Genomic DNA, 27254 nt, shown 5'->3' on the forward strand with positions numbered 1-27254 from the left:
ATCTATAAGCACCTAGAGGATAATAGGGATATAAAAAATAGCCAGCCATGGATTTGTCAAGAACCAATCATGCCAAACCAACCTAATTTCCTTCTTTGGCATGATTACTGGCCTAGTGGATAGGGGGAATGCTGTAGCTGTGATATACCTTGATTTTTAGTAAGGCATTTGATGTAGCCCTTCTTGAAGTTCTCATAAATAAACTAGGGAAATGTAGTCTAGATGAAATTACTATAAGGTAGGCACACAACTGGTTGAAAAACAATACTCAGAGTCCCCTACTCTTTCTGAGTCCAGTACTAGTCCATATTTTCATTAATCACTTGGATAATGGAGTAGAGTATGATTATAACATTTTCAGGTAACACCACACTGGGAGGAGTTGCAAGGACTCTGGAGGACAGCATTAGAATTCTTGGCAAATTGGAGAATTGGCCTGAATTTAACAAGATGAAATTCAATAAAGAGAAGTGCAAAGTACTACGCTTAGGAAGGAAAGATCAAAAGCACAACTACAAAATGGAGAATAACTGGTAGTACCATTAAAAAGGATGTGGCAGTAGCGGATCACAAATTGAATGAGTCAACAAAGTGATGCAGTTGCAAAAAAAGCTAATGTCATTGTAGGGTGTTGTATGTAAGACGTAGGAGGTAATTGTTCTGCTTTGCTTGACACTGGTGAGGCTTCAGCTGAAGTACTGTGTCCAGTTCTGGGTTTCACACATCAGAAAAGATGTGGACAAACTGGATACAGTCCATAGAACAGCAACAAAAATGAGAAAAGATTTAGGAAACCTGACCTATGAGGAAAGGTTTAAAAAACTGGACAGCTTTAGTCTTGAGAAAAGAAGACTGAGAGGGGACCTGATAACAGTCTTCAAATATGTTAAGGGCTGTTGTAATGAGGACAGTAATCAATTGTTCTCCATGTCCACTGAAAGTAGAACAAGAAGTAAGGGGCTTAATCTGCAGAAAGGGAAATTTAGGTTAGATATTAGGGGAAACTTTCTGACTATAAGGACTGTTAACGCTGTGTAATAGGCTTCCAAGGGAGTTTGTGGAATCCCCATCATTGGCGGCTTTTAAGAACAAGGTGGACAAACACCTGTCAGGGATGGTCTAGGTTTACTTGGTCCTGCCTCAGTATAGGGGGCTGGACTTGATGACCTCTTGAAGTCCCTGCCAGCCCTACATTTCTATGATTCTATATCTACCTACTTCATAGGGTTGTTGTGAAACTAGCAGTAATTTATAATGTTTGAGATCCTTTGATGGAAGGTACAAGAGGCCAAGTATCATTATTATTTCTGAGACCAGCTTGTATCTCTGAATCAGTATGATAACAAAGCCCTAACTTTACGGGCATTATTGGCTCAGATAAGCACAGTCATACATGCAGCAGAGATGTCTCTGGTGATACCAGCCTCTCTATGTTCAGCTTACAGTAGCCCAATACAGGAGGCTGAACAAGCTTGTGTCCTCTTGGCAGAATCATCCTTTATGGCTCAGTTGCTGGTAACAGGAGCTAGTGTTTCACATTTCCTTCTTCACCACCAGCTCTACTGTAGGTGGACAAAGGGCTTTCTCTTCTTGTCACGGGACCTGGGGAGACAAAGTACCTCTTCTGCCAGAGTATGTGGAGTGGCATCCTCAACAGCATGGAGGAAAAAATAGTTGGCATCAGCAAATGCAGTCATTTTTAGAGCCACACAATTCGAAGCTGATGTATGCTGATAGCAGTTATTCCTGTATTGGCCAACAGGGTGTGGCAGCCATCCTTGGTATCCAACACATTGCACTGTTCCCATATGTTGTCAGTAATGTTTCCCTCTACCTTGGTTTAAAAACTATTGCTAAAATGCCCATGAGGCTACACAGTATCCACCCATGTATTATTTTGGTTATAAATATCAGGCAAGCTATGAGCCAGATTCTCAGCTGGTGCAAACGGGCATAGCTCCATTGACATCACCTGACAGAGAGATAGTGAAAATCTGGCCATATGTGTTCACTTGGCTCCATGATAGTTTCATATGAAAATGTAGTCATGACTGAGTTAAAAAAACAAATTATTGACTAGAAGGCGAAACCCGTTTATCCGATCCTTTCTTAACCATCTCTCTGCATTGTATTTACACAATAGTAAATATACGTGTATATTGCTACAAAGCAACCTGTGGCATCTGAGACAAAATGTTGCACAATTTAACACCATGCAGCAAAAGTAGACTAGTTTTGGGTAGGAAATGCAGAATATCTTATTCAGATCAAACTGGGAGGGACATGTAGGTTGGCAGAATGTTATTAAGCAAGTTGGAGTTTGTCTAGGAACTCGGGGTTAACCACTGATGTTCTGATTAATAAATGCTTGAAGATCTTAAATGTCCATGAAAGGTCAGAAACTCAGATTTATGTCTCTTGCAGAAGATAGCACTTCCAGCAGAAGAGTGACATTAACACCATTCCAGGGCATTAGTTCATTACTGATTTAGAAGGAACAATGCCACCTCCTGAATCACCAGTATTACTTCCTAGGTTTTCAAGAGCTGGTCAAACATGGACAAGTTTAGCTTGTGAGATGTGAAAGGATCGTACAGCATTAGGTGATACTAACTTGGGGGTGGGATATTAATAAGTCTTAAAATATTAAAACACAAGTTAGTTACTAGAAACGAAGGGCCAAATTCTCTGCTGGTGAAGTCAATGGCGTTACATCAGCAAAGAATTTGGCGCCAAGGATCTGGTTTTGCTACTGTTTACAATAATGTAACTATTGAAGTGTGTGGAATTACACTACTTTAAATGAGATCAGAATGTTGCTTTGAAGTAGACGTTACGATCTGTCTTTTTTCATACAAAAACTGGACTGACATTAATTTAGAGCATAGGCAAGCTAAGATTCAGCCAGCTGGTTTCTAATAAAAATAGACCATTGGTTTGTTGTAATAAGAACCAATCTGATTCTTTATCCATAAGTCAAACTGCACTTAGACCATTTCTGAAATTCAAAAAAGATTCTACTTAATTCTCTTTAATTCAATGTTTACACATCCCTGCAGTTCCTTCTTTCAGCAAGAAGCAGAAGTACACAAATAACTCGTGAAAGGGTAATTCTGCAGCAGGAAATACTATAAACTTTAAGAGAAACCACATATTGCAAGGTTACCATATCACAGATGGCTGGTTATTTCACACCTCTACAGTTGGATGCAGATCTGAACTGGGCCTCAATCCCTTTTGAGATTTGGTCATTACTAATGTATAAGCCTGATTCTTTCCTACTACACACACAGCAGGAATCTCAAGCTTGATTCTTTTCTCACAGCAGTTTACACTGGAGTAACTCCACTGACTTCAGTGAATTTACTTTTGATTTATACCCATGTAAAGGAGACAGTCATGAAGCCTGTTCTCTAAAAAACAAAGGTGTAATGCCTTTTCAATTCAATGGGAGTTGTCTCTGTATCAAAGAATAGAATTTTGGCTTGCATAATTTAGGATGTGGGTCCACTAATTCCTGGGTCTTCAAAGGCACCTAATGCCTAAATACCTTTGAGAATCTGGGCTTAAATATTTTTTGCAAGCATAAGACATTAATCATGCAAATAACCACTGGATTTCAATTAAATGCAGGGATTTATGCAATCAAGATGAAAATATCTGGCAGTGAATTCATAGTAACCTCTATCTTCCATATTTCAAACACTTCTAAAGATAAGCACTGAAATAGCTTTCGCCAGTGTACACAAAACCTTCTTTTCTAAAATGTAAATGTTTGCATATTGGGTCACTTTCATATTGCACAATGAGTTGGAACTCTGTAATCATAATCAGTTAGCCCCGATCCAGAAGAACAATTAAGACCTAAAAGTAGCAAAGGGTCCTCTGGCACCTTATAGACTACCAGACGTATTGGAGCATGAGCTTTCGTGGGTGAATACCCACTTCGTTGGATGCATGTGACCTACTTCACTTTCAACATGTGAATAGTCCCATTGATTTCAATGGGACTTTTCACATGCTTAAACTTGAGCATGTGCTTAAGTGCCTTGCTGGTCTGGGGCCTATGTGCATACATGTAAAGTAATGACTTCAAACAAACTTGGACAAAACTTCTTGATCTAGTGATACTCTCTGTCAACATTAGTGGTACAACTTATTAACTTAAGGGAATTCAAAGAAGGCCAAACAAAATATGTGAGAGAATGAAGAAACTGAGGAATTCTCAAAGGAGTCTAAGGAAGTTAGGGGCCAAAATTCCATCCTAAAAGAGCAAAATATGCTTGTTGTGGCCAAGCAGCAAATAAGTTGGATATGCTAGCCAGCTGCAAATACTTGAAGAGTGTCAATATCTGAGAAGGAACGAATTAGTTTCAATGAACCAAAAAGGTAGGTTGGTTTGTTTGCAAGTTTCTAAAATGTTCTAGAACAGCGGTTCTCAAACTATAGCAACCCGAGAACTCCCGTTTTGATTTACAATTTTTCCTGGACCCTCAGCCCTTTCCCTCAACTCAGCCCCAGGCCCCACTCCAGCCCTTCCTCCAAGGCCCCACCTCTTCCTGCCCCCGCTCCACCTCTGCCCCACCTCTTTCCACACACACCCTGAGCGTGCCTTGTCTCCACTCCTTCTCCTCCCTCCCAGCACCTCCTTCATGCCGAGGGACAGCTGTTCTGTGGCATGCAGGATGCACTGGGAGGGAGGCGGAGGAGTTGAGGGAGGAAGTAGGAGAAGTTAATCAGCAGGGCCTATGGACCCCCTGGAATACCTCAGCTAGAAGGAGGAATATACTAAATAATCAAATAGTCTTTTACGCTTCTAATTTCTCTGTTTCCAAACTCCTTAAATAAAAATATTGCTCTTCCCTGAATATATCAAGGTGTCGACCTAGGATTGGAAATGCACAAGATGGACAGTGGATGAGATAACAGCCTCATTCACTACACAATGCTGGTTGTAAGGCCCCTGCCTCATTCACTGCAGCAGTTGAAAGGTGTGCATGAATGTACAAGTTGTACCTTCACATTACAAACTATATCAATATAAGCCAGGTTTGAATAGACACAAGGGCTGGTCTCCACACAGTTTGTGTATTGACTTAAACAGATTGGTTTAGAAACCAATGTAGTTGAACTGATGCAACCCTCTACTGTGGATGCAGTTATACTATTATCAAATTGCTTATAACTGTGTATATTATGTCATGGAAAATAATAGTATTTTGTCAATAATATTTAATGGTTTTTAAACCAATATGGTGAAAACCGTATAAGCCCTAAGATTGTCTACACACATTACACCAGTTTAGCTAAAGGTCTGTTTGGGGTTTGTTTAGGGGGGTGGGGTTTGGTCTCTTCTACTTGAAAGTAAAAGATCTCTGGGGCAGTGGTCATTTTTTTGTTATGTGTGTGTACACTGCTAGCACTGTGGGGCTGAGGACTTTATTTGCTATGGCAATACAAATACGATTTGATTCTTATATATTATGTTCTTTGGTGCAGTGACTTTGTCTTGTCTGTAAAGTACTATGCCCTTCTGTGGTGCTAGATAAGCAATTATTAATAATAACTCCGTTTTTTGGCACTTGTCAGTTGTAACCAAATAAGTTTTTTAGCCCAGCTATTCCATTGTCAGTCATTCTTTGTGCACAGAGAGATGACCTACCATAGCAAGCACTAGGTTGGCACAAGTATCAAAGGTCTGATTTGGGGTTTGTAAGCGTATACTTAGGTGCCAGCTCCTTAATCAAGTTCACAAAGTCTGTTTTCTCTATGCATGCTCTGCACACTTCTCCCCAGCTATCCAGGATCTTCCTCAGCTCAGCCACTCTCATCTTGGAGAGATCCACCGAGTTTAAGTCCAGTTTCCTTTCTGCAAAAACAAAGAATGTGAGACATGCTTTAGAGACCACAGGAGAGTTAATATTTGTCCTCAACTCTTCTATGCTGCCAAAGAAAAAAATTCTAGTTCCTACAAATGTTCCAAAAGTATCTCTTATAACTCAGGTGATAGTTGAGTGAGGGACAAAAAGTTAAACATAAGGGGCCAGATCCTCACCTATTGTATATCTGCATAGCTCACTTGAAAAACAATAGAATTACACTGATTTATACCAGCTGAGGATCTGGCCTATCAAATCTGATTCTGATCTCATTAAGACACATATAAAAGTGGAAACCCCATTGACTTTAATGACGTTACTCCTGATTTACACCAGTGTGAAAGCAGGATCAGACCCAACTTTTCTCCTCAAAGTGACCACTTGTATAAGAAGTACATGGTTGTAACTATTGAAAATTGGAGTTTTCAACAAAAATCCATCAATTTTCTTTTCAACCAGTTACAGATAGTTCAATTTTTTTGCAATGGTTTTTTTTTTTCAAAATTTGAATAATATTTTTCAATGATTTTTGCAAAATTTGGAATTGTTTTTTGACCAAATCTGATAAAAAGGACAGATCTTCCTCTATCTACTGAATATCCTACCTTCTGTGGCTCAAAATGAGGTCTATATAAAAAGGATGGTAATTAGATCTTTGAAGGAGCTACAACACAGAGCCATATGGCCCTCATGTAACAAGACATGGACTCATATAAGGAAATTTGGCAACTATTTTTCTGCCTTATTCACCTGACACATGTACCCAGAAGGACCCTTGCTACACATAGTGATGTAACTCCTATCTTTGTTTTTAAGGCAAGTAAAAACATTGATGTGTCCCATCATAGCCATTCCTATGGTCCATCTAGCCCAGTATCCTGTCTGACAGTGACCAGTGCCAGATGCTTCAGGGGGGAATGACCGGAAAAGGGCAATTATCAAGTGATCTATCCCCTGTTATCCAGTCCCAGCTTCTGGCAGTCAGAGGCTTAGGGACACCCAGAGTTGGAGTTGCGTCCTTGACCATCTTGTCTAATAGCCATTGATGGACCTATCCCCCATGAATTTCTCATTCTTTTAACCCAGTTATAGTTTTGGCCTAGACAACATCCCCTGGCAACGAGTTCCACAGGTTGACTGTGCATCGGGTGAAGAAGTACTTACCTTTGTTTGTTTTAAACCGGCTGCCTATTAATTTTATTGGGTGGTTTGTGGGTTTTGTGAAGGGGTAAATAACACTTCCCTATTCACTTTCTCCACACCATTCATGATAGCATAGACTTCTATCATAACCCCTCTTACTCATCTCTTTTCCAAGCTGAACAGTCCCAGTCTGTTTTTTCATCTCATCTCATATGGAAGCTATTCCATATGAATAATCACTTTTGTTGCCCTTAGCTGTACCTCTTCCAGTTCTGGTTTGTTTGTTTTTTTAAGATCGGGGGACCTGAACTGCATGCGATGGTGGCAGTATTATCTATCCCTTTCCTAATGGTTCCTAACATTCTGTTAGCTTTTTTGACTATCACTGCACATTGAGCAGATGTTTTCAGAGAACTATCCATTATGACTCCAAGATCTTTCTTGAATGGCAACGGTTAATTTAGACCCCCCTCACTTTGTATGTATAGTTAGGATGGTTTTCCAAACGTGCATTATGCATTTATCAGCATTGAACATCATCTGCCATTTTGTTGTCCAATCACCCAGCTTAGTGAGATCCCTTTGTGACTCTTTGCAGTCAGTTTTATCTTGAATAACTTTCTATTGTCTGCAAATTTTGCCATCTCGCTGTTTACCCCCTTTTCCAGATCATTTATGAGTATGTTGAACAGCACAGTATTTCACTTCTATCTGGAGAGAGACCGCTGGTGAGCAGTTTGTAGCTCTCCGAGGAGGAGGAGGAGGAGTCATGATATGTTATTTTAAAAATAAAATCAAAATCCTTTAAAAAAATTGATCATTTTACTCTTTTAGAATTTTCAACCATTTTCAACTTCTTAATAAAAAGAAATTGTGCCTTTGGAGGCTATGAAACAGCTCCCACAACTGCACAGGGGAAAGAATTGGGCCTGTTAAATGGCCAGCTTCTCAACAGTAGCCCTCATTCTGAGTAGAAACCTTCCCAGCTGGAATTGGCAAAGCTGGACAACACTGCTCACTGATGCCAACAGCAGGACTCATGCTGCTTTCAGGGGGCTTTGCATCATGCCCTAAGGACTCTGAGCTTTAGCAACATATTGGTACAGTGGACGTTGGGTCAGAGTAACTCTCGGGGGTGGGGAGAGGGAACAGGACACTTCAGTGTCCTAAAGGCAGGATGGAAATACTGGCTGAATTGGGTACAGAGAATGGAAGAAGGTGCATTTTCATGAGTTAGTAATTTCCTTGGCCATTCCTCACCATCTCTCTGTGGCTTGGCATCCAGTAGTAGAGACTTTATTTTAAATGGCTTGTGTGGGCAGACTAATTCCTTGTGGAACTGGCTTAGCAGAGCTCACTTCCTAAGCTTCTCAAGCCCTGACTTGCATCCATTCCAAGTCCTGCATAAAAATTGCTTGCAAATATACTCAAGAGTGCCATGTGAGTGGTTCTGCTCAGCTAGACAACAGGATACCTTTGCCTCTGCTTAGGGACATTAAAACACAAATGAAGGATAAAAGGCATGGGGTCAGCACCCTGCCAGCTCTTCAAATTGAAGGTGACTTGCAAAGGAAAGGAACAAAGGGGTTGTGCTTTGTTTCTGTGTCTTCCTGGTGCATACAGGCCTGAAAAGATTTTTAATACACATAAATTATAAGGATTTTTTCCTTGCTCGTTTTTTTGCATTGTACATTCAGGTTTATCACAGAAAACTACATGGACAAGTAGAAAGTAGTAGACATTCAACATTAGTTACACGAAGGATGTGCAGCCCAACTGAAGAGAGAGAACAGAGGTTTTTTAATTCACCATGTTTAAAATGGTTCATTTTTTGTTAACAGCTACTTAACAAAAACACATGCAAAAAAAGCTCTCTCTTTAGAGAGTTCAACACAACTGCCCCTTCATGTAAGGGCTGAGAGAGTGCTCACCCACATACCTAAGCCAGCCAAAGAGTTCTCCAGCAAAAATAGTGAAGACAAGACTTAATGCTCCTGATATTTCTAATTGGGGGAGGGCATTTCTGGCCTAATTTTTTAGAAGCAAAAAGAGTAGAAACCTATTTATTTTTCTTTCTACATCTCACTTGACAATGAATAGAGATGTGCCATGCAGGCAGGTGCCAATGGGGATACATGGGGATAACTAGGTACAGAATGCAACTAGATCTCTAGGCCCACCAGTTTGCTCCAGACTCTGGCCCTACCATATTTGAGCTCACAGATCTGAATGTCATTCTTCTTCAGTTTCTCACATATCTTCGACACAGGTACATGAGCACTCATTGGGCGGCTGACCTCACTGATGATCTTCGTGGCTGCATCGCTTGTTGCCCCAATGTAATAGCACTGAAACAAGCAGGACACATCATCAGCACTAAGACAAAATGAGGAGTGGCTCCTGCCAACTGCTGAGGGGTTCACATTTAGTACTTTATACCTCCAACTCCCATTGAAGTTGATGGGATTTGAGGATGCTTAGCACCCTGAAGGATTGTACCCTAAAACTCAGACTCCTACCACTTCCTCTTTTGACAGAAGGACCTTCCCTGTGGTAGTGTGTTAAATGAATGCATTGTTATGCTTGGTGGAATGTTGGGATATTGCAGGTCTGGCACAGCTCACAGAAAACAATGTGTGTTTGTGTTAGATACACCTTATATGAAGCAACTTGGAAGCTGTTATTGTGCAAATAACAGATTCCTCTTACTCTGATTACTATTTTGTACAAAGTATTATTAATAAGCCATTGAAAATACAAAATTCTGTCTCCAGGACATGAAATATATCACTCTTAACTCAATAAATCATAATTTGAAACCAAGGGGACATTTCCGTCTCAACATAACACCTTCTAGAATGGGGTGCATTTGATGGAAAACAATAGCCTATTTTTGTTACATCTTTCAGTAGGCAGAGAGCAAATTAATACTTTCAATCAGAAGGATCTTTGTTTTGTATTAGGGGTCAGATTTTGCCACCCTTACTCATGTTGAATAATCTCACGGAGGAAAATGGGACTACTTGGCGTATGGGGTACTATTCAGCATGAGAATGGTTAGGCAGTTGGTGTGCTGAGGTCACTGCCCATCACGCTGGCTAAGACTGTTTTGTTGCCTCCTTGTGTTCCCCCATCTGTCTGTCTGTATCCACCTGTTGTCTCTTGTCTTATATTTAGACCGTAGACTCGTTGGGGCAGGGACAGTCTTTTTGCTCTGGGTTTGTATGGTACCTAGCACAGTGGAGTCCTGGTCCATGACATGCTCCCATGCAGTGTAGGAGCTACAGTAATACAAACAACAAACAACAACAACACCAGGCTCTAGGAAGCTAACAAAACAAGAGAGGACATAGTGACATCACTGTGTGACCATGCAGTCAGAGAGTGTGTGTGTGTGTGTGTGTGTGTGTGTGTGAGAGAGAGAGAGATTTAACAGTTTTCAAAGAACTGAAAACAAAATGGCTACCAGCCTTTGCAAACAACAGTCCTTCAAGATTTAAATTGGTAGAATACAGACCACCCATGCATAACAAAGCTAAAGACACCACATAGGTCATCAGAACTGTCACTAGCCTAAAGCCAGGCTGGTGAGGTGCTGAATAGCACTGCAGCATTGTGCCCTGCCCAGAAGCTCTTCGCTATGGGGCTCTGTGATTCCTCTCCTACTCCTTGTCTCTTGGCAGCTTAGCAGAGCAGAAAGAAGAATGAAGGGCATTTTTTCTCCCCAGTGAACACTGGGAAACAGCTGAAAAGCCTCTGAATTGTGAAGGACTCAGCATTAAGGCATGGCAGGAGAACTTGGCATTAACAACTAAGGTAACAGTCGTTAGATAGTGCAGTAGGCTTCAGCCAGCCCCAGTCTCTTCTGCAGGCCAGAGGCCTCCACTTTCAAAATGGAGGGTGGCCTAATGGCCTTTGGTGTCCGCAGCGTCAGCCCACATCCTTGCACAATGACAGCTCTTCTACTTACTCAAGGCTGTGCACCTACCACAGGCTTGAAAAATGTGTTGTCCCCATCCAGCTGTAGGATGTAGGCCTGTGATTAGTGCTACCCCTGAACCCAGGAAACAAATCTGTTTATTCACAGAACAGGTACATCATGGATGGCAGCAGGGCAAAGCTCTTCCACATCATCCTACCTGCTTTGATCTGGAAGGATCACTTCTAGGAATGAAAGGGCATCTCAGTTCCTTGCCTTGCCCTCTTAGCTAAACTGTTGAAAAGGGTGCTAATTAGTGCCAACTGAGGTGGAGCATTTGGGGTCCCATCCAATGCCCAATGAATTAAAGGAAAGATTCCCATTAATTTCAAAGAGTGTTGGATCAGGGTCTTAATGTGGGCCCTTATACACCTGAAATTAAATGGAAGCCTTCAAACTTATTTTATGTAAGCTAGCAGTTGGTAATAATTTTCAGCCATTGTTGATGTAGCTGGATTTGAACCAGTGCCCTACAGCTCAATACTAAATAACAGTGCAGATGAACCACTATTTTAATCAAAGAACCATCTAATCAGTGTTTTTTTTTCAAAGTATCATGAACTTAAAGAAAAAAAGAGACTAGTACCAAGCGGTGTTCTTTTCCTTTTGTATCCATGCAGCTGTCAACCAGTTCTTTCTCTATGGTGGCCATGGTGAAGTCAGAATGTTTTTCTTTTAATGAGTTGTAAAATCTGTCCAAAAATCCTTTACAGACTGTAATAAGAAAACAAAATATATAAGCCACCCAGTAGGATCTAGCAAAGCTTAAGGAATTTTAATAGGTTGGATAAGAACAGGGATCCATTAGCACTTCATAAAAACAGAAAATTACAGATTTTAACAAATGAAGAATTAAAAAAACCAAACAAACCAAAGATTTATTTCAGCATTTTAGCTCCCGGTATTGCCAACAGCTTTATATGTAGGAATAGAATTTGTCCTGTCAGCTCCAGATGTCTCTCCTGGCCTTAAGTCTTTTATTATAACAGGAGATCAGAATACATCAGCATTTTGGTCTTGGTTTGATTAAGCTAATCTCAACTAGAAAATTTAACTGTGTTTAATCACCATTTAAAAAAAATCAGTTTAAGTGAGACGATACTGCCCATGACTGGCCAGGGAAGACAAGGAAATTTTATGTTCTGTCCATTTTAAATACGCATCTGGCCCCCATTACCATAGTATCTGATTGCCTCAGTCTTTAATGCATTTATTCTCCCAACACTTCTGAGCTCTGTAAGTGCTGTTATCCCCATTTTATGGATGGGGAACTGAGGCATAGAAAAACTAAATGACTTGGGTAAGGTCAGACAGGAAATCTATATGACAGAACAGGCATTTGAACCTGGGCCTCCCAGCTAGCACTCTAACCGCTGGACAAAAACCTTACTCAAGGAAGGGTCACTCATGGGAAAGGATTTCAAGAGGTCATCAAGTCTACCCCGATGCTGAGGCAGGACCAAGTAAACCTAGATCATCCCTGCCTTGTCCATGTTTATGGACCAGTCAGCATTGTGTCAGGTGATTCAACTGGTAAAGAAGCTAGTTTAAATGTGATTACAGTTCCTAGTGAGAACAAGATCATACAAGATTAAAGTTCACTCTGGTGTTGAAGGTCCATGCAAGGTCCACCACACTGATTGTGCAGAGCATTAAGGTGTTTTTCATGCATATTCTAATTTATGAGGCTCTTTGACAACATGATAGTATCTCTGTGACTGAATGTACAAGGCCCTATGATCCTACTACACCCTGCCCCAGGAAATGAGCAGAAAAGGTGGGTCCTCTAGGCCTGCCTAGAGATATAGTATGGAAGCAGTCAGAGCCCAGTAGGATCAGATAAAAGGAGCTGCAGGGCCTTAGTAGCTCACTGCCTGGCTGGGACTAGAAGGGTGAGGATTAAAGGGTCTCCTGTCTGGCCACAGGAGTGCAACTGACTGCATTTCCTTAATCTGGGAGAAAGAAGCCCTGAGAACTCCACCTCTGAGGTTAGAGGTAAAGATAGACGGGTGGGTGGGAAGAGGCCCCAGGGAAGTAGCAGCAACCAGTCAAAGGAATCAATATGTAGCTGCTATTTATAGGGTGCTTAGGTTGGGACTAGAGTAGTGGGTGTAGGGTGACCAGATGTCCGATTTTATAGGGCAGTCCAGATTTTGGAGTCTTTTTCTTATATAGGTTCCTATTACCCCCTACCCCAATCCTGATTTTTCACATTTGCTGTCTGGTCACCCTAAGTGGGTGGGCAGGCCTGGGTTCCCCCCACCAGCCACTGGCAAAGTGACTTAATCCTTGAGAAGGGGCCAAGGCTTATTTAAAAGCCTGAGTGAAGGGCTTAATTCAAAGGCCCCAGAGCTGGTGCTGAAGACCTGGCGAGAGCTGATACAGAGTTTGTTGGACTGTTTGTTACCCTGGAAGAGGTTCCTTTTTGACTGTGTGATCCAGCTGGAGGGTTGAGCTGCTGAAGACCCACCAAGCAAGGGCGACAGCTGCAGGGGGTGCCAGGAACATGAAAAGGCCTGCAGTACCACACACACACCAGCAGAAGGTGCTCAAGAGATGAGTGCCCCCTGTTCCAGCTTGGAACCAGAAGTGGAGTGTGAGTCCCCCTCCCATCAGGCATGGATATTGAAGAGCAATGCTTAGGCCTATCTCAAGTGTGAGATGTCTGATATCCTGAATATGCATACGGAGGGCCAGCAACAGTTGCAGGAAGACTAGCGTGTGTGCGTGTGATCCAGCAATGCTGATGAGACAGTTGCTGTAGATGCTAAAAAGGGAGGAGGCATGGGGCTTGTCCAATTGTGTACACTCTCTCCAGGCAAGAGGGGCATGTAAGCTGTGTGTCCCCCTGTAGGAACAAGGAGAGTGAAACACTCTATTCTCCAGAGTAGGTAGAGAACTGGGCAGGTTCCAACTATTAAAGATGCTGTTCCCAAAGGTAGTGGGACCCAGATTACAGAGTACAAATAACTGTGGGGATCAAGTTTGCGAAAATGTAAGGCTGTAGGGGCCCTCTGGGCCACATAGAAGGATCTTATCCTGCCAAAATGTGGCAGTTTGGACAGAGGGACTGTAACTATGGGAAGCTTGGAGTCCACCAGAAGAGGTGCATACTGGGAGTCAATAAAACAGACTCTGAGGTATCAACCTAAGTGGGAGAAGTTGACCTGAGACTTCCAACTCTCCATTGTTTATGGGGGTAAACCCTGACTCCACATTTAGCCCCAGTGGGTAAGAACTTGGAGACACTGCCTACTTTGTTACAAAAGCCAGGTCAGACGCAGGAGATGGAAGGGGCTCCACACAAGGATCTGGCCAACTGACCTCAAGGACAGCAGAGTTGTAGGGATGAAGACACTCAGATGGAAAGTGACACCAGGGTTCTAGAGAACCAGGGAATTGCTGAGCCCCGGGTTGGTGCTGGCAAACAATTTCAGAAACTACAGGCCCAGATGAAGGATTTTTGTCCACAATTGGCTAGTTGGCTAAAAGTGCAGGAAGCACAAATCCAAGAAATACAGACACATTCCCAGGTTCTGTTGGAGGAGATGACTGCACAGCATGAACAAAGCAGGTAGAAGCAGATCTGGAAAGGGCAAAGCAAGTTTTATTCTGTGCTGGCCAATGAAGTTAAGACACTTCTATTTGGCAAATAAAACATTTTCAACAGGTGGGAACAAGTAACAAGTAGCCTGCCCCCGGCCTCCAGTATGAACGGTGGCCCAGGAAGGCCGAGCCGGGGGAGAGCAGTTCTCACATCTGTGGACACTGTGAGAGACCTGAGGATCTGTGCACAGAAAGCAAAAGAGTTCTCACAAGAAAAGCAGTGCTGGACATGGAGTCTCAAGACCCAGGTGGAGGCAGAGAAAGACCACTTCAAAGAGCAGATATGTGAAGAAGCCAAACTGAACAGAGGCCTTGAGAAGGCAGTTGCCCACCTAGAAAACAGGTAGGAGGTGGAACACCTGCTAGCTCTGGAGAAGAACTGCACCTCTCACTACAAGAAATGTGGAAAGGCAGTAGCTGAAGTTCAGGAGATAGAGAGGCTCACGCTTGCCCTGGAGCAGCAGATGACTGAGCTGAAACAGAAGGAGCTTAAAATGGGAGAGTGAGAAAAAGGAAAAGATGCTGCTAAAGAAGCAACTGAAAAATCTGCAGGTAACAGAGCAGGCTGAGATCTCCTAGCTCCAAGAAGAGCTAGTCACGCTCACTAAAGAGTGAAAGGAGAAGCAAGAGAGTTTCTGACAGCTACTCATGTAGAAGGAAGCTCTTCATAGTAACAGCGAGAGCGAGACTGAGGTGATCCAGAAGAGGACAGATGAGCAGAAATTTCAGCAATTTGGGAACCTGAAATTACAATAGACTCTACAGACAGCTATGCAGAATGTCTTTGAGGTGCAGGGCCAGCTACAGAGCCAGCATAAAGAACATGAGCCAGCTCTGCAAAAACTCCAGACCCAGATTCAGGTGTTGGAGACCCAGCCAATGAGTTTGCAAGACTGAAATGCAGTGCTCAGATGGGAGCTACAGCAACAGAACAAGAAGATGGTCACAAGACAGCAGGATGACCTCAACAGCCAAGCCAACCACCTCCTCCTGGAACAAATGGAGGAAAATAGAGGACTGAGGTTGATGGTCCCGAAGAGGGCAGAGAAGTGTGATAAGCACACAAGCATAGTGACTGCTGACCGGAAAGCTTATATTCCCACAGGTGAATGGGGTAAGGATTCAAGCACCTAGAAGAATGGTATAAGTGTGTGGATTCACCACCAAGTATCAACAGCCACTAATACAGAGATTGTGTCAACTATAGAGGCTGCTGTGATGGCCATAGCCTTTACAGCTACTCAACAAACCCAACCCCTACTGGAATGGAGAAAAACAGAAGACAGGGTCAAAGAGGAAGTCATGGCTCAACTCAATATCCTACAGGCCTAAAGGGTTGAGGACTTGCAAGAACTCAAAGAGAAGTACTCCTCAAGAGACAGGATGTGAGCTCAAGCTATACATTGGGAACAGGACTTGGCCAGAATTGAAAAAGAGATTGGGGAATGTGATGGTCCACACACCCCTAGGGTCAGGGCTGCATGGCCCATCGGTCAGTCTATAAAGCAGCCCTTCAGTGCAGGGTAGCATGGCCTAGCAGCCAGAGTCTATAGCATTGGGGCACCCCTTATAGGGTATGGCAGCTTCAGTAGGGGGTCCCAGGCCCACCCAACTCCACCAGGCCCCAACCCAGGGCCCTAACAGCTTGCCACTGACTCAGCAGGGGGGTCCGACCAAAATACACTGAGTTTCCCCAGGGGGAGGTACCACTCCATCACCCTCCCAGGGTCACTTCCTACCAGTTTCTGTGTTGTGATTTACCATGAGATGTCAGGTTCTCTGTGTTCAGCAGGGCTAGTTATCTCCAAGGGTTCCTCCAGTCATCAGGGTGCAGGCAGGCTGTGGATGGCTTCAATTCCTAGTGAAGTCAGGGGCTGTGGCTGGCCCTCCACAGGCACTTCCCCTGCAATCTCCCATCCAGAATGAGCTGGGCTCCCTCTCTTTATACTACTAGAGCACTTGGAGCATGCCCAGTCTTGCCTGGGAGGCGGGACTTCCACTGTCAATAACATGGGCTTAACCCTCTCTGGGCTTGTGTGGGGTAACCAGACCCCGTCACAGGGAACAAGTGTTTGATGCTGCAGAGGAGCAGACTAAGCTCCAGAACTTGCTTAAGGTCCAGCTTGCCTCAGGTCCAGCATGGATAAAGGTGAGGAACTGGAGAGCCTGAAGGAGTCATCCGTATGTAACATTGACAGACCCCAGTCGTCGTTGGCAGGATTGAACCTGGGACCTCTGGAGCTTAATGCATGAGCTAAAAGCCACATTGCTCTTAGGCCTGGTCTACACTGGTAGGGGTGTCGATGTAAGATACACAACTTCAGCTACAGGAATAGCGTAGCTGAAGTCGAAGTATCTTATTTCAACTTACTTCCCGTCCTCACAGAGTGGGATTGACGGCCACGGCTCCCCTGTCAACTCTGCTTCCGCCGCTTGCCCTGGTGGAGTTCCAGAGTCGGCAGGAGCCCATTCGGGGATCGATATATCACGTCTAGATGACATGCGATATATCGATCCCCAATAGATCGATTGCTACCCACCAATCCGGCAGGTAGTCTGGACATACCCTTAGTTAAGGCTGTAGCAGTCTCATTAATCTCTAAGTGGTCTCGGTGCCACTAGAGGGGACAGAACACCACACCCAGGAGGTGTGTGGGTTACACTTGAAAAGAGTTGTAGTGGTTGCACCCTGAATGATAGCTTGAGCCACGCGAGACCTCAAACAGTTGAAATTAAGAGCTGTCTCCTCACCTTAGCTCAGATGATACAGGAACACAAAAAGGCTGCAAGGCAAAGCCACAGCCAGACCCAGCTAAAAAGAGCTCTCCCCAGGAGGAAAAAGGAAGATTAAAAATGATCCTAACATACTGAATGGCATCCATGCAACAGTGTGAGTACAGAAAGAACAAAAGCAGGTGTTACTAAGCCAGATACTAAAAGCTGTGGGCAAAACAGTACAGAAACTCTGCTGAATCTGCATAAAGATATCCATAACCAGCCACTGGCAAAGTGACCTAAGATCTGAAAAGAAGACAAGACCTGTTTAGAAGCCCAAGCAAATGACTAAATTTAAAGACCCTAGAGCTGCAACTGAAGACCCTGGCAAGGGCAGACAGTTGTTTGGTTTTTTTGCTATCCCAGAAGGGGTTTCTTTTTGACTGTGTGACCTGACCAGAAAGCCAAGCCACTGAAGACCTACCAAGAAAGATCAGCAACATACAGGGGGCTCCAGTCACAGAAGAAGGCCTGCAGTACTGCATGCAGCAACAAGAGGCACTCAAGGAGTGTCCCCTGTTACAATTTCCCATGACCCATCTTGGAGCTATGTCATTAACACAATACTTTTGCATTTATGCAGTTCCTTCCAGCCAAGGGTCTCAAAATGCTTCATAAACATTAATTAATTAAGCCTGACAACACTGCTTTGACATATTAGCACCATTTAATAGGTGGGAAAACTGGGGCCTAGAGAGGTGAAAGGCCAACCTTTTCAAACCTTGGCATCTGCTGCTGGGTACCTAAATCCAGATTTTAATACTGCATGCAGACAACGTAAACTGAACATGAATTTAAAAGGGCCGATTTTCCCCCTCATTTCATCAGTTACAAATATTTGAACTTGCAGAGTAAGTACTGGCATTGCCAGTTACTACCCTGGAGGAAATTCCAGTTGAAAATGTTCAGTAGGTTCCTACTAGTTCTAGTTGTTAACTAGGCATCCAGTTTAGCAAAGCACCCATATTCAGTAAAGCACTTGCTTAAAGTTCAATGTATGCTTAAATACTTTGCTGAGTTGGGGTATAGGTTTGGAACAAAGCAATCAGTCTTTTAGTTCCTGGGGCAGTTGATCCTCCAGTAAGAACTACCAGAGGCCAGCAGAATCTGCCAGTGACTACTTGAATGATTTTAATGGAGTCTATTGAAGTTTCCAGTAGGGTAATCTGGGGAACATGCTGCTTATTTGTTCTTTTGTTTTATTAATGTGAAGTGCAGATGTAATTTTATTTGCAACATCCTGGTATCTGCCCCTGAGGATAATCCAATGTGGGCATGAATATGATGATTTGCTACTGTCATAACATATTCCCAGATTTGGACCTTAGCGTCCAAAATATGGGTGTTAGCATGAAAACCTCCAAGCTTAGTTACCAGCTTGGACCTGGTAAAGCTGCCACCACCCAAAAAATTAGAGTGTTTGGGGCACTCTGGTCCCCCCAAAAACCTTCCCTGGGGACCCCAAGACCCAAATTCCTTGAGTCTTACAACAAAGGGGAATAAACCATTTCCCCCCCACTTCTCCCTTCCAGATGTTCCCTCCCTGGGTTTCTGGAGAGATACACAGAAGCAAGCTCCATGAATCTAAACAGAGGGATTTCACCCTCCTTATTTTCAGTCCTGGAAAACGGAAGTACCGAGAGAGAGAGCCAAGCTGCTCCCCCCCCTACCCCCCTCCTTCCAGAGGGAATGCAAACTCAGGCTAGTAAATCTAACACACAGCTATCCCCCTGACTTCTTCCTCCCACCAATTCCCTGGTGAGCTACAGACTCAATTCCCTGGAGTTCCCCACTAAAGAAAAACTTCAACAGGTCTTAAAAAGAAAGCTTTATGTAAAAAGAAAGAAAAATACATAAAAATGGTCTCTTTGTATGAAGGTGACAAATACAGGGTCAATTGCTTAAAAGAAATATGAATAAACAGCCTTATTCAAAAGAACACAATTTAAAACACTTCAGCAACTACACACATGTAAATACAAAATAAAAACCATATAAATCACTATCTTATCTTTTGTACTTACAACTGGGAAACAGAAGATTAGAAAAGCAGGAGGCAGAAAAATCCTCTCATAGCCAAGAGAGTACAGGCAGAAGACAAAGAACTCACACACAAACTTCCCTCCACCCAGATTTGAAAAAGTCTTGTTTCCTGATTGGTCCTCTGGTCAGGTGTTTCAGGTTACTCCTTTCCAGGTAAAAGAACATTAACCCTTAGCTATCTGTTTATGACAGCTACAAATGTTATTTTTTAAAATGGTAACTTATTCAAAGGTCTCAAGTCTAGCTATAAAGTATGGAAATATGGAAGATAACTTGGTGGCCTTGTGTAGTCAGCCATGTGCGCTCTTTCCAAAGTGAAGAATTAGGCGGGGAGCTGCTGACTGAATGGAGCAAGAGAAGGGATTTAGCAAGTCATTGATTATTTTATTCAGTTCAGTGCTGTTTACAAGCAAACAAAATCAGTTGGACTGACTGGTCAATTATCCCAGGATTGTTTGGTGCAGGGAAGCAGCTTTGTCTAGGGGACAGTAATTTAAAGACTCTTGTTGCAAGTCTGGATTTTGGTTGTCTCAGGCTGTCAGACAATAGAATTTTTCCATCTGGGTGACTAAAACTTGTCACTCAGTGTATTATAAAGGAGGTGTGGTTACCACTTACCAGGCTATCAATGTCCTTTCAAGGAAAAAGAAGAAAAGCAACAACTCAACTCTTGGACAACAGCAAAGGGAATTTTATAGGTGTTTGTTATGTAAAAACCTAACAAAAAGCCCAGTGATGTTGGTTAATATACCCTTTGGCACCAAGCTTTGCCAATGCTTAAAACTTTACTGCAAAATCACCAACCTGCCAAACAGTCTCAAAGCTGCAAAAGACTTATCGGGTGGTAATTGTATGATATGTTCATGCCACCTACAGGAAATAACACATCCCTTCAAGAGATTTTGCTTGTAAAGCTTTGCATGAATACTTTTTTTTTTAATTGCTGTTGTGCAAGATTGATGATCTAGTATCACTGGACACTCCACTCATAAAAAAATCCTATTCAAGTTATCATTAATTAACCAAAACATTTAAGGCATATAATTCACTAATGGCAGGTTTTATAAAGTATTTAATAGTCACTTTCCCATGTCCCAATTATTTCAACTCTGAAATGGGGATAATGATAATGACTTCCTTTGTAACGCGCTTTGAGATCTATTGATGAAAAGCTCTATGTAATATTGTTATTGTACCTTACAACTATATCACATTTTTCATCCAAAGTGCTCTGAGAATTATCACTCCACTGAAATCTATCCTCCTTTGGGGAGCAGCAGTTTAACAGATTCACTACATAACCATTTACGACAGGAAATGAAGAGTACCCCTGTGTCTATCTGAAACTGAAGAAAGTATTCTGACCTGGGCAGGATGTAGCTACGCTGTATGGAATTTAGCCGGGGGTGGGTGGAGATTAATAGCCCTAATTTTATAAAAACTTCCATGAGAACTTTCATGATCACAAGTGATCAGAACCTCAGTTTTACATCTCTTTAAAAAGCCAGCACCTCCAGTAGCACAATGCTCCTAATACCATAGTGAGGAATTTGGTTCTGTACAAACTCAGAGGGGAAAGGTTTCAGAGTGGTAGCCGTGTTAGTCTGTATCAGCAAAAAGAACAGGAGTACTTGTGGCACCTTAGAGATTAACAAATTTATTTGAGCATAAGCTTTTGTGGGCTAAAACCCACTTCATCGGATGCATGCAGTGGAAAATACAGTAGGGAGATATATATACACTGAGGACATGAAAAAATGGATGTTGCCATACTAACTATAATGAGAGTAATCAGTTAAGGTGGGCTATTATCAGCAGGAGAAAAAAAACTTTTGTAGTGATAATCAGGATGGCCCATTTTCAACAGTTGACTTTACTCTTGTTATAGTTAGTATGGCAACACCCATTTTTTCAAGTCCTCTGTATACCTCTATATCTATATATCTATCTTCCTACTGTATTTTCCACTGCATGCATCCGATGAAGTGGGCTTTAGCCCAAGAAAGCTTATGCCCAAATAAATTTGTTAGTTTCTAAGGTGCCACAAGGATTCCTTGTTCTCTTTTCAGAGGGGAAAGTGCCATCTACTGGTTCACCAACACCATTTCCTGCAGCATCTGGATTTTCCCTGGGGGTTTCCTAAGTATTGACTCAGTTTGCCTCGCTTACCTCCTGCAATCTGACAAGAGCACAGACCGTGATGATACAGCTGTCACCCACAGCCTCCTACAAGCTTAATTTTCCAGGAATTAAGGCAGCACATGCAAAAGATAATTAAAAGAGATTCTTTTACCCCCTAGGGACATTTTAGAACATATATTATTTACTGAGCACCAGCAGCATGCTTGGCAGTAGTACAGTCAAGGGTAAATTCAGGTTACCTGCCTCTCATTTGAGGAATATGGAGGTTAGGTTAGATTAGTTTGCCTGCTTTTTTTACCAATATACCACTGATGCTGGGCACTGCATACATGTTTTTGTTTCCTAGCTAAATATCTAACAGATGTTTTTGCTTGTTTTTATCACTGTGATTTTACTGCAGGTACAGGCCAGCCTGCTAAAATCTGAGGGAGAGCTTTTTGAATCTCAGCGTTTCAGGCTGACCCTGGGCTTTCAGTGCATATTAGCTTGGATTCCTACTATAGATGGGCTCACAATGTGCTAACAGTGCATCTCGCTGGCAGGTCTGACCTTTGAATTTGTGGAGCGCCAATGTGCCAGATGAGAAGAATCATGCCATGAGTTGCCTCCCACTCCTGGGAGGGGGACTGGAGATTATGCAGGCCTGTGGTGACTTGTGTGATCTCCCCCACAGGCCTAGCTACTGAGGAAGGAAATAGGTCTGCAGACTGGGAAATGTTTGCTTTGCTCAGTGCCTGCCATCAGTAGTTTATACTGAAGGCGGGTGCTGATAGTTTGCCATCTGAGGAGCTGAACTAACAGATTTCAGCAGAACTCTTGGCTAAAACTCTATCTCCTTGAATTTCAGTGCAGGGCCACCCAGAGGATTCAGGGGGCCCGGGGCAAAGCAATTTTGGGGGCCCCTTCCATAAAAAAAAAATTGCAATATTATATTCTCATGGGGGCCCCTGCGGAGCCTAGGCAAATTGCCCCACTTGCTCTCCCCATGGGCAGCCCTGGGAAAAATAAACCTTCCGCATCTCGGCACAAACCCAGTTTTGAGAAAACTTCTTTACAAGGTATCACTGGTTCTCAGAATCAGCTAGTGCTAAGAGGCACTAAAGCTCATTAAAAGGATTGGACAAATATTTTCTGTTAAAACTTTTTTTGGATAGAAAACTAGGAGTTTTTAAAAAGCAGAAAAAAATCATGGACAGTGTCTGCTTTCCTTCAAAATTTGTTGTTGTTTTTTTAATTGAAAACCTGAAATTAGTCTGCCAAATCCTGAATATGGTTTGGGGTTTCAGTAGTGTGTGGCCAAATATTTGCTGCTTGCTGTTTTTGGTTGTTTAAAGAAACAATAAAAAAATTCTGCTTAAAAAAAATCCAAAACTTTTGAACCACCTCAGCTTGTGACCAAATGCCTGAGCCCATCCAGTCAGAGATTTTTCCAGGTTTCTGATACTCTGCTGGCTTCCTTGACTCATATCTGTCTCCATAACTTTGGGTTCATTTAGGTTAGAACATAAGAACAGCCATACTGGGTCAAACCAAAAGTCCATCCAGCCAAGTATCCTGTCTACTGACAATGGCCAATGTCAACTGCCCCACAGGGAGTGAACCTAACAGGTAACGATCAAGTGATCTCTCTCCTGCCATCCATCTCCACCCTCTGACAAACAGAGGCTAGGGACACCATTCATTACCCATCCTGGCTAATAGCCATTAATGGACTTAACCTCCATGCATTTATTTGTTTCCTAGAGACTGGCTCCATGGGGTCCCTCACAAACTGGAGATGGTTACTGTGGGTTTGTCTTTAGTACAGCTTATGTACATACTTCAAGAACTGAGCATATGAGCTTGTTCCAGAATCTGGGATGAGCCTATGTTGTTGTCATGGTACAATTCCCCACTTTGAACCTTAGCGTCCAAAAGATGGGGTACCAGCATGAATTCCTCTAAGCTAATTACCAGCTTAGAACCTGTAGCGCTGCCACCAACCAGGAATTCCAGGGCCTGGTACACTCTGGTCCCCCCATAACCCCCAAGACCCAGACCCTCTGGATCTTAACACAAGGGAAGTAAACCCTTTCCTTCACCGTTGCCTCTCCCAGGCTTCCCCTCCCTGGGTTACCCTGGAAGATCACTGTGATTCAAACCCCTTGAATCCTGAAACAGAGAGGAAAATGCACCTTCCCCCCTCCTTCTCTCTTCCCCTCCCAGATTCTCCCTGAGAGAGACAGTAATCCTAACACAGAGAGAATTTAGCCTCTCTCCCCCTTCCCTCCTTTCTCCCCACCAATTCCCTGGTGACTCCAGACCCAGTCCCCTGGGGTCTCACCAGAATAAAAAACCAAACAATTAAGTTCTTAAACAAGAAAAGCTTTTAATTAAAGAAAGAAAAACAGTAAAAATGATCTTGTAAATTCAAGATGGAATATGTTACAGGGTCTTTCAGCTATAGACACTGGGAATACCCTCCCAGCCTAAGTAAACAAGTACAAATTAAAATCCTTTCAGCAAAGTACAAATTTGAACTCCTTCCAGCCAAATACACATTTGCAAATAAAGAAAAACAACCATAAGCCTAACTCGCTTTAGCTACCTAGTACTCACTATTCTGGACATATAAAAACATGTATCAGGGAGATTGGAGAGAAACCTGGTTGCACGTCTGGTCCCTCTGAGCCCCCAGAGTGAACAACAACCAAAATCTAACAGCACACACACAAACTTCCCTCCCTCAAGATTTGAAAGTATCCTGTCCTCTGATTGGTCCTCTGGTCAGGTGACAGCCAGGCTCACTGAACTTGTTAACCCTTTATAGTCAAAGAGATATAAAGTACTTCTGGGCTATTAACTTTTCTTATCTGTTTATGACAGTTGTGAAAACTGACATGCTCAAAATAGCACATGCATGTGAATAGTCACAGGGTGCTAAAATTAAATTAACCCAGGGGTTCTCAAACTGGGGGTCGGGACCCCTTAGAGGATCACAAAGTTATTACTGGGGGTTGCGAGCTGTCAGCCTCCACCTCAAACCCCGCTTTGTCTCCAGCATTTATAATAGTGTTAAATATATTTAAAAGTGTTTTCAATTTATAAGGGGCAGAGGTGTCACACTCAGAGGTTTGCTATATGAAAAGGGTCACCAGGACAAAAGACTGAGAACCACTGAATTAACCCCTCTGAAGCCTCAACGAATGCGGGGATGGGGAGGGTCTCCCTTGGCAGGGTTGGGAAGGAGGTAAGTGGTGTAGGACATTGCTCTTCTCATGTGATCCCTCCCCGAGTGGCTAATTTTAAATGAAGCTACCCTCCCCTGACCTGAATCTCCCTATGGCACTGAAATTAAATATACACTATAATTTAGCATTTGAGAAGTGAAAGTGATGGTAGCCCTAATGGAAAAGCTAACAGCTTGGCTCTTCTGCAAGCCTCAAACTGCTGAATGAGCTTTAGGGTAGGGAAGGCTGTGCCTCCCAAACAGCCTGGCCCTGCCTCCTATCCGACCCCCACCCACTTCCTGCCCCCCAACTGCCTGCCCCCCTCAGAATCCCCGACCCATCCTGCTCCTTGTCCCCTCACCATCCCCCAGAGACCCTCCACCACCCCCTCGGGACCCCACCCCTGCTCCCTGTTCCTTGACTGCCCCGACCCCTATCCACCCCCCACCCCCCGCTGAGTCCTAACAGACCCCGGAACGCCCCCAATCCACCCCCCCCGTTCCCTGTCCCCTGACCGCCCCCCCAACCTCTGCCCCCTACCTGTGCCATGACTGTCCCTGGGACTCCCTGCCCCTTAGCCAAACTCCCCACCCCAGCCTCTTACCCCCGGCTCGCCCCCTCACCCGGAGCCTCAGTGCACCGCATCCAGGAGCGTCCCTGAACAGCTGCAGCGGGGCTCCAGTGGGGCTCCTGAGCTTCGCCCCGCTCAGAGCTGCGTGGTAAGGGGGCAGGGCTGAGAGCTCCAGTGAGGCCTGAGCTCCCTCTGCTCGGCCTGGAGCTCGCAGCCCCGTCCCCTTACCACGCAGCTCTGAGCGGGGCGGAGCTCAGGCCCTGCCAGAGCCACGCTGCAGCGCTGTTCAGGGACGCTCCTGGATGCACTAAGGCTCCGGGAGAGGGACGGAGGCGGGCCGGGGCCTCACCCATTCTCTTGGGGGCCCCTGCGGAGCCCGGGGCAAATTGCCCCACTTGCCCCCCCCCCCGAGCGGCCCTGATTCAGTGTGAGATCTCTCTAGACTTAAAGGAAATTGAACCTCTCTGTTCAGAGACACACATGACTCGTTCATTATAGTATCTGAACATCTTCCAACAGAGTGACCAGATAGCAAGGGTGAAAAATCGAGACACGAGGTGGCGGGGTAACAGGCACCTATATAGAAAAAGCCCCAAATATGAAAACTGTCCTTATAAAATTGGGACATCTGGTCACCCTATCTTCCACGTATTTATGAATTTTAGTTCACAGAACCCTATGACAGAGGGAAGTAGTACTGTGTCCATTTTACAGAGGGGAAACTGAATCTTAGGGTCTGACTATGCTGCACTGGGGAGGCATGATTGCAGCAGGGGTAGACATACCTGAGCCTGCTTTGATTGAATAACAAGAGCAGTGAAGCCACTGCAGCACAAGGTGTATGAGCCCACCTGGGACCCTGGTGACTAGTCCACACTGCTGCAGCTTCACTGCTTGGTATCCAAGCCAACTTGAGTAACAACAGCAGTGAAGCCATGGCAGCATGGCCTAGCCCCACCCACCCAGGACCCCTGGTACATTCTTGAGCAGCCGCTGCACATGCTGCCCCACAGTTCCTCTGCTATAGTCACTTGAGATAGCTTGGATCTAGCTAGCTTGGGTCTGCCTACGCGTGCTGCAATCACACCTCCAGTTGCAGTGCAGACATACCCAGCGAGTGACTTGTCATGGGCATGTAGGAATTCTGTAGCAGAGCCAGGAATTTAACCCAGATCTTCTGAGTCCCAATCCAATGCACTCCTGACCATCCCTCCTCCCCCAGGCAGGAGAAGGTCAACACCATTAAGCCTTTAATACACTTACAATACATTGCTAATGCAAGCTGGGCATCTCTTCCACTTTCCTTATTTAAATGTAACTACTTGGTAGCTGCCCCATGTGCCAGGTAAGTCCCAGGATCAGGGCAGCTCCAGAGCTGCCCAGGCACCTTCTGAAGTACTAACTTGCCAATGGAATGGAAGCACTGAGAAATCTGTCCCTGAGCTCTACTAGAGAAGCCCAGAGATTAAAGTAATGGTGCGCCACTTTCTCGTTGAAAGTAAAATGTTTAAAAGAACTTTTTGCCTATGCTACTGTTACCATCTCAAATGGTTAAAGACAAAAGAATTCTTAAAATTCCATTTACTTTTCACTAGTTATGGTAGTTGCAGCTTTTTAGTCAGTTTGGATTGTGAAATTAGATTGCTTAATTTCACTTTCTGGTTGGCATGCACTAGCACCATGCTATTATCACACTGCAGTGTAACACTTAAGATCTTGATCCTGAAACCTGCTCCACATGGGCCAAACCCCCAGGCCTCTGTGGAACCACACTGGCTTGGGCCTTTGCATGGGAATGGTTTGCAGGATCGGGGCCTCAATTCTCATGTACTAATACAATGCTGCATTTGGGGCTCACAGTATTTGAGGTTTTTAAAGTGTTTAGAGCATAAAACATGTTTATTCAT

The 27254-nt window shown here is 43.8% G+C and overlaps 1 protein-coding gene across 1 annotated transcript in view; it reads right to left on the reverse strand.

Moving 5' to 3' along the window:
• Positions 1-2077: 2077 nt before the first annotated feature.
• The window catches only part of CDNF (cerebral dopamine neurotrophic factor), a 30194-nt gene continuing 5017 nt past the window's right edge, over positions 2078-27254 (reverse strand). The window contains exons 2-4 of the mRNA XM_050937022.1: positions 11588-11715; positions 9229-9370; positions 2078-5869 (exon numbers count right to left, since the gene is read on the reverse strand). Coding sequence (XP_050792979.1) covers positions 5691-5869; positions 9229-9370; positions 11588-11715 — 449 coding nt within the window. The 3' untranslated portion in view covers positions 2078-5690. The remainder of the gene's footprint in view (positions 5870-9228; positions 9371-11587; positions 11716-27254) is intronic.

Source organism: Gopherus flavomarginatus, chromosome 1 (assembly GCF_025201925.1).
Source record: "Gopherus flavomarginatus isolate rGopFla2 chromosome 1, rGopFla2.mat.asm, whole genome shotgun sequence".
NCBI classification, from domain to species: Eukaryota; Metazoa; Chordata; order Testudines; family Testudinidae; genus Gopherus; species Gopherus flavomarginatus.